General features: G+C 48.2%; 1 protein-coding gene across 1 annotated transcript in view; it reads right to left on the bottom strand.

Annotated features, from left to right (window-relative positions):
• Positions 1 to 12554, bottom strand: part of LOC126982269 (acetylcholine receptor subunit alpha-like) — a gene marked incomplete at its 3' end in the record, with an annotated part of 67383 nt that overhangs the window by 508 nt on the left and 54321 nt on the right. Inside the window, 1 exon segment of the mRNA XM_050834258.1 lies at positions 2350 to 2518. Coding sequence (XP_050690215.1) covers positions 2350 to 2518 — 169 coding nt within the window.

The following is a 12554-nucleotide window of genomic DNA, read 5'->3' on the forward strand; positions in this document are numbered from 1 at the left end:
GTTGAATGAAACAAAAGGCCTTGACGAGGTGAACATTTCGATTCAGCACCAGTGGCAACGTTTTTCGTCTTTGTGCGCGATAACTACCAAGTGGCATCCCAAACTCGGCTCTTACGTGATCAGTTTTATTAGAAAACTTTAATTAGGTCCACCAGAGGTCTTCTCTCGGGCGCGGAGGCGGAGCACACTTGGTTTATCACGCGACTCTTCACGGAGATGGAATCGATTTCGTCCCCTCGACCTACTTTTCCTTTTCTTATTTTTTTTACACATCCTCCCAAATGCGGGTCTCCATGGTGTCTGCTGCTCCCTGTGTCAGCTCTCGTCCCCGTCCGCCTCAGCTCGGCCCTCCTTTGCCGGGTTTCGTAGCCCTTCCATGTTTTCACTTTAATGGATGCTAAGATCTTGATAGTTTACACTGCTCCCATCGTCTAAGATAAATATGTATGTATCTATGTAGCTCTATCAATCGATTAGTCTATCTATTTGTTTATCTACCTATGTATCTATCCCTCTAACTATCTATCTATACCTTTATCTATCCATCTATCTATGAATTGATCTATTACATTTAAGGTTTCATAGAAGGGGCTATTTTTTTTATTCTTAAAGTTGAGCCATAATTCGTCTGCAGCGTAAAAGTAAAACGATAACTAAACAATATCCTTTCGGACAACATTTTAGAACTCAAATTTCATCCACCCTATTTTACCGTCCTCTATATCGTTCTTTTAAAATCCTTCGCAATACGTTCCATTTTATGACAAAGTTTCTCTACTTGTTCCGTTAATCTCCAGGCTTGAGACACATAACACAAGGCGAGAGGAGGGAGGGACTCACTGACCATCGGAGGGGACAGAGGGGTGAAGGACTTGGAGTACAATGCTGGGAAGGGGGCGTGAGAGGAAGTGAGAGGAAGGGGTGTGGGAGGGGATTAGTTTGGGAGAGGGCAGGGACTTGTGTACAAAGCTGGAAAAGGGCGTGAGAAGAAGAAAAGGAAGAGGTGTGGGAGGGGATTAGTTTGGGAGACGGAAGGGACTTGGAGTACAATGCTGGGAAGGGGGCGTGAGAGAAGGTGATAGAAGGGGGAGGGGAGGGGATTATGGAGAGGGCAGGGACTGGAGTGCAATGCTGGGAAGGGGGCGTGAGCGAAGGTGATAGAAGGGGGAGGGGAGGGGATTATGGAGAGGGCAGGGACTGGAGTGCAATGCTGGGAAGGGGGCGTGAGAGGTGAAGGAAGGTGTGTGTGTGTGTGTGTGTGTGGGAGGGGATTAAGAAGAGGGATAGGGATCTGTAACTAGGAGGTATCACATTTCCCCTCGTTGCCCTTCCCCTCTGTTCCCTCCCGTTCCCTTCCTGCCATTCACAGTCAGCCTCAACGTTCTCCCCTCTGTCGTTTATCAAATGTCCCTAAAAATATTCAAATGGGCCACATCCAACGAATTTACTTTGCAACTAACTTTCCACTCGCCTATTATGCTTAACACAAAATAAACATATAGGTACACAACTTTTTAAGAGCCGTGATATCGATTTGTAGAAAAGAATCTGCATTTTCTGACGCGTTACCAACCCCAACATCTTTCTTGACGGTTCTGAACAATGAAGAAGAAGAGATTCCATTGTTTTGCATTAAGCTGACGTGGCGCGGATCGGGAGATAAGTTGCAGAGGGATTCGTGTTCCTGCGACGCTTGGTTGGCACTGCTGAGAGGGGCGTCGAGGAGGCGGCCCGACGAGGAGTGTTGAGGGCAAAGGTGTGGAGACAATGGTGGAGTCTCTGCTAGGGGGGATATATATATATATATATATATATATATATATATATATATATATATATATATATATATATATATATATATATATATATATATATATATATATATATATATATATATATATATATATATATATATATATATATATATATATATATATATATATATATATATATATATATATATATATATATATATATATATATATATATATATATATATATATATATATATATATATATATATATATATATATATATATATATATATATATATATATATATATATATAGAGAGAGAGAGAGAGAGAGAGAGAGAGAGAGAGAGAGAGAGAGAGAGAGAGAGAGAGAGAGAGAGAGAGAGAGAGAGAGAGAGAGAGAAATTAGAAAGAAAAAAATGAGAGTAAGAGTTAGAAAGAAAAGAGATAAAAAAAGAAATAAAAGAAAGAAGAAGGAGAGCACAGACCAAGAAAAAAAATACAAAACCAAAACGAACACAAACAAACTGAATAGTCCTCCTGGCTGGCAACACAGAGAGACCAACACTCCTCCTTCGGCCAATCCCTTAACTCACCTTCTCGCCTGAGTCTGACGGCAGGTAGAAGGTGAGGACGGTGAGGAAGGAGATGCCCATGCAGGGGATGATGAGGTTGACGGTGTAGAAGAGCGTCTTCCTCCTCATGGTGATGTTGAAGGTGATGTCCAGGTAAGGCTCGTCACAACACGTGTAGAACTTCTCGTGCCTGTGGGGGGAAAAGGCGTTGGGTGAGAGGGGCGTTGGTGGCTGACGGTGAGTACAAGTAAATACAAGTATGTGGTGTGGGTGTGGAAAGGCGTTGGGTGAGAGGGGCGTTGGTGGCTGACGGGTGAGTTCAAGTAAATACAAGTAGGTGGTGTGGGTGTGGAAAGGGGATGGATGAGAGGGGCGTTGGCGGCTGACGGGTGACTCCAAGTAAATTCCGAAGGCGAGTGGGAGATATGGGCGTGGACTTGCGGGGAAGGGGCTGATTGAGAGGGCTTGAGAGTGAGGGGAGTGTGAGTATCATGGGAGTGAAGTGGGAAGGTAAACGGCGGCGAGGGGAAGGGAGCGCTGAGTGGGCAGTGCATCAGACTCTGGCCAAGGAGAATGAGGTTTAACATGGAGGAGGTGAGCGGGCGGGAGGTGCATTGCTGGAGGGGTCGCAAGGAAAGGACAAACCAGGTGAGATGAAGAGGCGAGAAGAGAGACAAATAGAGAGGTGAGGAAAGTGAAGGACGGAGTTTGGGTTTAATGTGGAAGGTAAAGAGTAAAGTAGGTGAGAGGCGCATTGATGGAAGGGTCACAAGGAAAGTACAAACCAGGTGAGATGAAAAGATGAGAAGAGAGACAAGTATGGAGATGAGGAAAGTGAAGGACGGAGTTTGGGTTTAATGTGGAAGGTAAGGAGTAGTTAGGAAAAGCAGGTGAGAAGTTGGAAGGCGAGGGAACGAGTTGGTGGCGAAACATAAAGGGAGAGGCTGCAAGGATGGATGGATGGATGGGTGGATGGGGTGAGTTAGGGAGGGAGGGACGCACGGATGGACATATTTTGCATACCATAAAACACCTCCACTATAAGAGCAATAACTCACACCGCTGGAGAATTTCCGCCATGACTCGTGTTACGCCGAATAATAAAGCTGACCAGTAAATAAAAATAAACAAACGAATGAATATATAAACCAACAAATATTAGTAGAGCCATGAAAAAAAATGACGAAAATCTGTGTTCCTAATAATTGGTGAAGTGCTTTTGCTTCCCTCGGGCCCTGAAGTTGTTGTTTTTGTTATTTTGATGTTGTTGTTGAGGGGCTGTGATGGCCTAGACCTTACTCGCCCTGGTGTTATTGGCCCTTAAGACATCGAAGCAGAGAAGGGGAGGAAGGGAGGAGGCGTTCACGAGCTCTACTGTAAAGAAAAAAGAAGCTCCCTCGAATCCCCCCCCCCCCCCAACCAGCCCCGTTCCATTTTCCCCCCTCCCCCCGCCATCCCCGTCCCATCCTGCTCCCCCTGTACCATCCCCGTCCCATCCTTCCGCCTTCCCCCGCCATCCTCGTCCAATCCTCCCCCCTCCCCCCGCCATCCCCGTCCCATCCTCATCCCCCTGTACCATTCCCGTCCCATCCTTCCGCCTTCCCCCGCCATCCTCGTCAATCCTCCCCTCCCCGCCATCCCCGTCCCATCCTCCTCCCCCCGCGCCATCCCCGTCCCATTCTCCCCCCTCCCCCCGCCATCCCCGTCCCATCATCTTCTCTCCTCCACCCCCGCCCTATCCTCATCCCTCTTTCTCCTTGACCTTCCGACACATCCCACACCAGACGAGTTCAAGACCCGCGTGATCCTGACCCACCCACCCTCAGCGACATCGAACGTACAACACAGACCGAATAGGAATGACAGATAAACAGGCCCAAGAGACCCGAGGCAGCCGCGAGGTGTGTGGACGCGTTCATCCCGACCCCCAAATGCCCCTCCGCCACCCTCCGCCCCCGCCCGAGATAAACCGACGACTATGTGCCTCAAAACTGGTCTGCGAGCGGCGCCGAACTCCTATAAACCGCCGGCAATGTGCAACAAACTTCGCAGAATGCCGAGGAAACTGCTGCTCCTCCTGCGGCCGCGGGGTGAAGGCCGGGAGGGGGAGGGCGAGGGGAGAGGAAAGTTTTCAAGGTATACCTCTACTGTCCGTGTTAGTATTGCGTTGTGTGTCCAGGCAAGGCGTCACCCCCACGTCATGCCACAGTGCTCTACGCCACATCACATCACGTCACGCTGCTTAGCTCCACACTACACCATATGACACCAGAGCACACCACAACACACCATATTATATCAAATCCTAGCACACCACAGCACACCATATCAAACTAAACCCCACTCCAGCATACCATATACCCAAACCATCACCAGCACACCACATCATACCACACCTCACCTTACCACACCATATCATACCACACCCCCCCACACCAAACCACACCACTCCATATTATACCACAACACAACACAATGCCACATCCTTCCACACCAGATCAAGTCCCATCACACTAGGTCACGCCACATCACAACCCTCCCCCTCACACGCACACACACACGCACACACAAATTGTTGCCGGAGGGGTGAAGAAGAAACGAGGAGGAAGATTGGAAAGGTGAGACAATTGGCACCTGGCGCACCGGACGCGTGATTACTGACTCCACCTCCCTCACCTAGGCCTGACCCTCCTCCCCCCTGGCCCCCTTCTCTCTCTCTCACTCTCACTCTCTCTCTCTCTCTCTCTCTCTTTCCAAAAATATCAACAATGTAGACACATAAAAACATTGCACAAACACTCTCTTCCCAAATGGCTAATCTGCGCCGTGCCTTCCTCGCAACGCAGAGACGAGAGTGCTTCGAGGACTTTTCCATTTCCAGAAGCACACCAGGTATATTCTCGTTGGTTTTCAGTTTCGGGACACTTGTATAAACTGAGGGTTAGAGAGAGAGTTGAGTCGCGTGGAGAGGAGGGGTGGAGAGGAGCAGAGAAAGAAGTATTCCGGCCTGATAGAGAAGGGAGAGGGAAGTTTAGTTGAGGGCCGGAAGATGAGGACCATGAAGAAAAGGAGGAAGGATTAAAATAGTGAGAGGAGAGAGCCTGGGTGGTGATGGGCTGGGAGAGCTGGGTCGAAGCACGTGAGGTTGTATGGTGAAGAGTGGGTGGTGGTACGTGGTCTTGGGGGAGGTAAGGGTGGTGAATTTGGGGACATTAAGACGTTTTTTGGGGTGTATTTAGGTTGGTGAAAAACGTGAATGAGGACGCCTAGGCGTGAAAAATAAAGACAGGAGACAAGGAGCGATGATTGGATACTTCTAGCGTGAGGTTCATTGTCCGAATTAGAACAAAAGAAATACACTTTTTTTCTCTTTCTATAATTCACTCAATCTATCTATCTATCTATCTATCTATTGCCGACGAGAGAGAGAGAGAGAGAGAGAGAGAGAGAGAGAGAGAGAGAGAGAGAGAGAGAGAGAGAGAGAGAGAGAGAGAGAGAGAGAGAGAGAGAGAGAGAGAGAGAGAGAGAGAGAGAGAGAGAGAACAGTGCTATCCGTGGTGACGCAGTGGAGGTGCCGTGTTCCCATACCAGCCAGCACCAGCGCACCTTTTCAGGAAGAGTCTGCCGGATGTGGAACATGTTCACGGCCTGTATACCAAACATCCGGGAGATGAACACCCAAAAAATAAAACTGTCGGCCCACCACTGGAGGGGCTCACTCCCCACCCCACTGACACTCGTGGTGGAGCAGTGACACGAGTGTAGTGTGCAGTGCGCTCACATATATTCTGTATTGTATGTTTTTTTATATTTTTTTATAGTATATATATTTTTATTTTATAGTTTATGTAGTTATTTTTTATATAGATTTTATTCTGCCCTTTGAATAGGAAGCACACGACAGTGCACCTTTGGGTATGCAAATATTATACATGTGCCTATGTTTAAATAAAAAGAGAGAGAGAGAGAAAGGCTAAGTGACTGAATGTGTGTGTGCGTGTGCGTGTGTGTGTGTGTGTGTGTGTGTGTGTGTGTGTGTGTGTGTGTGTGTGTGTGTGTGTGTGTGTGTTTCGAAGGAATATATATTTGAGAATACGTGGAAGAAGCTGAAGAAACTGGATTTGAATATGATGGTGAGGAAAATAATGATGATAATGACGATGACGATGGGGAAGAGGAGAAGGGAGAGGAAGAAGAAAACGAGGGTGAAGAGGAAGAAGAAACGCGAGCCGGGGCAGCAGAGAGGGCGGGTGAGAGGCAGCAGCAGCATCTCACACATCCTCCAAACTTCATCGCATTTCTCTCTCCAAGTCCCGTAAATTACTTCAGCATCACGAACACACGCCTCGTCTTCTTCCTGTCCCCACACATCAACGAACCGGAGAAACGAGGCCGCTGTACACTGTTGTTGTATTTATTTTTTATCAATATTATTACTATTCCTATTCCTGTTATTATTACCATTATTCTTGCTATAACTACTACTACTACTACTTCTACTACTACTACTATTACTACTACTACTACTACTACTCATCACTATTATTATTATTATCATTATTATCACTATTATTATTATTATTGGTCGACCTCCCACACCCTCCTACGCCTCGTCCTTGCCCTTGCTTCCCAGAAACTCCTGCCGCGCCACCCTCCGCCGCTCCTGCAGGTAAACCAAGTTAGCCTTCCGGTTAAGCGGGAAAACTTTGGCGGCCAGACGCGGCTTCACGGCGCGGGGGGCGGCGGTTCAAGGGAAGAAATGAGGGAGGCACCGTCGTCAGGATTTTCTTTTTTCCAAGTTTTCTTTTTCCTTGTCGGCAGCTGGTACTTCACCCTTCCCACCTACCTTCCTCTGCCCCCCGCTCACCCCCACCAGTCACCCTGCCATTTTCCTACGACAAGCACAAGTATAAGTTGGTGTTAATCTCTCGAGTGTTCGTGTGTTCGTGCGCGTCTACAAGGTGAGCGTGCTGTGGCAGCTTCCTGCCTGGTGGATCATCCTGATTACATTACCTCGTGCCAAGCTGATGCTAATGAGCCACCTCTGGTTAAGTTGTAAGGCGAGGCGCAGGTGGCTGACACAAGACACCTGTCGCGTGCGTCTGCCAGCTGGAGGGGAGAGGGAGGCCACTGGATGTCCTAGTCGGAATATTATTTTTCGTGACTACCTCAATATGCTGTACGAGTACATCCGCATTTCTCTACAGCACAGCCTCCTGCCACCACGAAAATGCAAGCAGTGAACACTGCGACATCTCTGAGCCGCAAAGCTTAATAAAAAGTTTGGTGCGCCGTCCCCGGCAAGAAGGAAGAAGGCCGCTAATATCCTCCGGTCCGCCTCGCCTCAAGGTGACGGCGCGGAGCTGCCCAGGAACCTTCTCACAACTTTTCCTCCTCTTAATTCCTGCAACATTCGTGATTTTAAATCTAACGTCCTCTTAGTGAAGCACAGTCTCTAAACCTTTTTCTCACTGTCTCGGGCGCCTGAGGCTGCCGGCACCAACCTCTGCTCTTTTTCCCGACCCTCCTCGTGCTCAGGTGCACACCAAAGCTGTCGTGTGTGTTTGTGTGTGTGTGTGTGTGTGTGTGTGTGTGTGTGTGTGTGTACGAGAGAGAGAGAGAGAGAGAGAGAGAGAGAGAGAAACTCGGCTTCTACCCTCCACATTAACCTCCCAAGATTTAATTGCTCATTTTAACTTTCCTTACTCTTTTCTTCCCCACATGGCCGTATTCGCCGCGTAAAATGCCAAGAAACGTTTATTATGAAATATAACATCTTACGCCATTCAGCTCTTTCGTTAAACTATATTTTCACGCTACTTCAGCTCAAGCGGCAAACTTTTCTCATCATTTTCAAGGACTAATTCGGTGAAAGCGCAGCTTTTTTCAGCTCTGGCGGCCGAGACAGACGAGGCAGTGACGGCCTCTCCGCCCCATGGGTGCCCTGAGGGGCCAGCACATCGTTCAAATTGTTCACATATTGTTGAAATGGTTTTAGGGTAATAGCGTTAAGGGTTACTTGCGGCATGGTAGTGGAGGCTTCCATCCGAGCATTATGCATTTGTTCTTCAGTTCAACTCCATCCCTGAGCTCTTCTTATATCAAACGCATGAGAGAAGCCAAGAAGTGTCGACAGAGGCCATACAAAAGCTCCCTACATGATACTGTCTCAAAGCCTCCAGCCTTAACAAACCCTCAGCCCTCCGCTATGACAGCTCCCTCCTGCTGCACCGGAACCTGAATGTCCTGCTGCGCGTCCCTGTTGATCCTCCCGGTGAGATCACGTCCTCGGTTGTCCTCAGGCGTCCTGCGGGGTAAGCTGCTTAGGTTCGGACTCTTCCTACACGGGGCCGCTGTTGCGTGCGCCTCGCCTTGTGTCTCGGCGGTTGCTGATTGTTTTCCTTTACCTTCCAAACAACCATGAAAGAAAGGTTTTATTTTATGTTTGTACTGCTTCCTGCAAACGTTTCCGACACGGGTCACCTTCCCTTTGGCTTCTTTCTCTTTTTATACATTAGCTACCGCTGCCACATTAAATTTCTATACAGTTATGTTCTGGTTTTACAGTAACATTGTTTAAATATAACTGGACGTTACTCTCTCTCTCTCTCTCTCTCTCTCTCTCTCTCTCTCTCTCTCTCTCTCTCTCTCTCTCTCTCTCTCTCTCTCTCTCTCTCTCTCTCTCTCTCTCTCTCTCTCTCTCTCTCTCTTTCTTTGTCCCCTCGCCGCCCTGGCTCGCCTTTGAATAGAGTAGGCCTCTCGTGCGTCGAGGAGGCCTATACACACGCATTGTTAAAAGGGGTGCATTAAAAAGTTGTTTGTCTCATAATTATTTTTTCCCCCCTCACGGACCCTTGAGAACCTTCTCCATCTGTGCCTGAGGGTCGTAACGCTCCTCCTCTGTTGCTGTGATCGTCGGCAAAGCTTCTCACAATAACATTTCAACATGCTCTCGCTTCCTAGGGACCTGGAACTCTACATCATATTAGTCTTTGTATTAGTTCACTCCTTTGAGGTTTGTTATTCAACCTCAATATGGTATAAAATTGGTACTTTACGGTCTAATAAACGACGAAAGAACTCGTTTTTCCTCGTGTGCGCAGTTAGGAAACAGATTTTTCCGCAAGAGAAATGAGTGCTGACAAGGAAAGGAGGCGCATTTTAAGGTTCCTCTTGCTCGGTGACCTACGCGAGGCGGCAGCGGCGCCTTGCACACCCACGGCCTATAGGGCCCTCAAGAGCCGCGATGTCACACCCATCACGTCTGTGCACCCCTTCTCTCCCCTCCCTTACGACGCAATGGCTCCTGCTTCCAACTTGCAAAAATCAAAATTTTCGCAGTAACTCGAACGCCAGACATCAGCGATAAGGTACTCTTGTCACAGTACAAGACACGCGGCGCGACGCTGACAAGGAGGAGGAACACGCTGAAATAATACTGTCGGGCACAAATATTTTGGAATTTTTTTGCTCCTCTCGCCCCGGCGCGTCACGCGACCCTTCCCAAGACGGTATCTGCGCCTCCCCGAGACGGAAGACAAAGGCCGGGTAATTAAACGTGACAGCCGAGAGCTGCCTTGTTTTTTTCCTTTCCTCCAACAATCATCGCTATTTTCATCTTATGGTTGATGGCTCGCGCGCCGTGTCGCCGCCGCTGCCCCATTTCCTCATCGATCGAGCAGCACCGTTGCAATCAAACAATTTGCAGGTGGCACCCCAATAGCAGCACCGCGGAGGAGCGTCCTGGGGCAGCACCCAACCCCGCCTTTCGAGATCACTGAGACGTGCACGGCGGGGAAACTCCAGACATCGATACTTGCATGACCGCAAGAGCCCAGGTGTGAGTGGGCGGGGTGCTCTGTGAGCGTGAGGACACAACCCGATGCTCCACAGTGGTGTTTTCACCATCAACAATATTCTCTTCTACATGAAAGACTGACAAAGGCATGTGAAAGGCGCCACACAGGACCCCGCCACCCGACTTGAACATTCGCCTTCGCCTCGAGGACGATAGTGTTATGCGACTGAAATTTCGTGTTGGGTGACGCTATCCCCCCCCCCCCCCCACATACACACACACACACATACACAACACCACCACACGCTACACCCATAATGTTTTTCATAATCAGATATAGATGTTCAGTATTAAAATGATGTGACAGACACCTACAAAATTCTCCAACATACCAAGACACGAGCACAACACACTACAACAATAACATCTCGCCCAACAACCACCGCCACTTAACTCACTAATAAAAAGTCCGTTATTAAGATTTATCAGAATATTATATAGAGACAAAACCCTTCTTCACTATCCTTCCCTTTCCTGGCCGCCTCCTTGTTACATAACGCTGCCTTACGGAGAGTATACACATCAAACGCCGCGGAGGAGCGCCACTCTGGGCTGGGGAGAAGTTACAGCGCCTTTTTGTGGGCCACGCTAAGATGCACGGCGGGGAGACGAGACACATGGGCGGAGGAGGAGAAGGAGAAGGAGGAGGAGGAGGAGCGTGGGTAAGGCAGGTTAGAAGGGGATGAGGATTTATGGCTGTTTAGTGTTTTTGTTTGTGGTAGCTAATAGAAAGGGAGGCTGGACGAAGGGGAAGATGGTCGGGTAGATATAAGAACATTAGGGCGGGAGTGAAAGGGAGAGGGAAGGTGTGGAAGAATAAAGGAAGAAACGAAAAGAGGAAGGATATGAAGAAAATAATAATTAGAAGCAGCAGGAGAGAGAGAGACACACACACACACACACCCACACACACACACACACACACACACACACACACGAAAAAAGACTACTCGCATGTAACACATATACGTCATTCCTTCAAACTTTTTCTAAAATTTATCAAAATATTATAACGATAAATTTAGGGCATATACTACAGCCCCACGTGACCTCGGTGCTCAGCTCTGTCTCATTAGCCCTTGAGTCTGGGGTGGGTAAGAACCCGTAACCGCGGAACACAGGGCTAGTGTGACATCCAAGTTGCCACAGTTATGGATGGTCTTCATACTCCCTAAAAGTCCCTATTTTGGAGGGAGGCCATAAGTGTCCCCAGGTCGTACCCTGTTTTGGGGACGACTCAGAAGTATTTTAATGGCTCCTTCCTCCAACTTTTCTTTATCGACTTCAACAACGTTCGCTGTCTTCGCCATAATTTACTCTCTGTGGAACACTGTCTCTACCGGTCCCTTTTTCTTCCGTGGGACAGACTCGCGAAGCTACTGACATCACTCTCTATTTTTTTTTACAGCAAGGGAGACAGCTCAAGAGCACAAAAAAGGAAACAATAATAAAAAAAAGCCCGCTACTCGCTGCTCCTAACTAACTGTAACTAAAATGTCAGTCCAAAGCGGGCAAAAATGCTGGCCAACATAAAACTCATTCTATCCCTAAATATACCTGTGCTGCACGGACGCACGCACGTATGCACACGCACGCTAAAACACACACACACACACACACACACACACACACACACACACACACACACACACACGCACACACACCACCGTCTGCACAAGCCAGTCCTCTCGCTAATCTTGTTGACACCGTGACCGTTAATGCAATTTAGCGAATAGTGGATCGCTGTGGTCAAGCCGGTGAATTTTGAACGCGATATTTATTTAATTTATTCCGTTAACTCGCTTGGGTGACGCTGGAGGTTTGTTCCGTTCCTTAACGATGCCGCTGAAGGTAAAATGTTTGTTGGGGGAAAGAAAATCAACTTGCATCTGCCTTGACTACTTGTTATGGAAAGTCAAGAGGATGTGAGTAGTGACAACAGACTATGGTGACGAGAGATAGGGCGCTGAAGGAGGAGGAGGAGGAGGAGGAGGAGGAAAATGAAAAGGCGAAAGAGAAAAAGAGTGTGTATAAGAAGAAATGTAGAAGAAAGAGGAACGAGAAAGCGAAAGGAGGAGGAGAAAGATACAAAATGCGGAAGCGTCAGAGAAGACATTAAGGAAAAAAAAGGAGGGAAACGGAGGGAGGAGGAGGAAGAGGAGGAGGAGGAGGAGGAGGAGGAGGAGGAGGAGGAGGAGGAGGAGGAGGAGGAGGAATATGACGACAAGGAGAAGGAGGAGGAGGAGGAGGAGCGAAAGAACAGAAAGAGGAGAGAAAGGGGGTGAGAGATGGGAGATTGCCAGCGGGTCGCCCACTTGACTGGAGAATGCTTGTCTCCTCCTACTGATGAGGCAGTGATAGGTGGTGT

Source organism: Eriocheir sinensis, chromosome 4 (genome assembly GCF_024679095.1).
Source record: "Eriocheir sinensis breed Jianghai 21 chromosome 4, ASM2467909v1, whole genome shotgun sequence".
NCBI lineage: Eukaryota > Metazoa > Arthropoda > Malacostraca > Decapoda > Varunidae > Eriocheir > Eriocheir sinensis.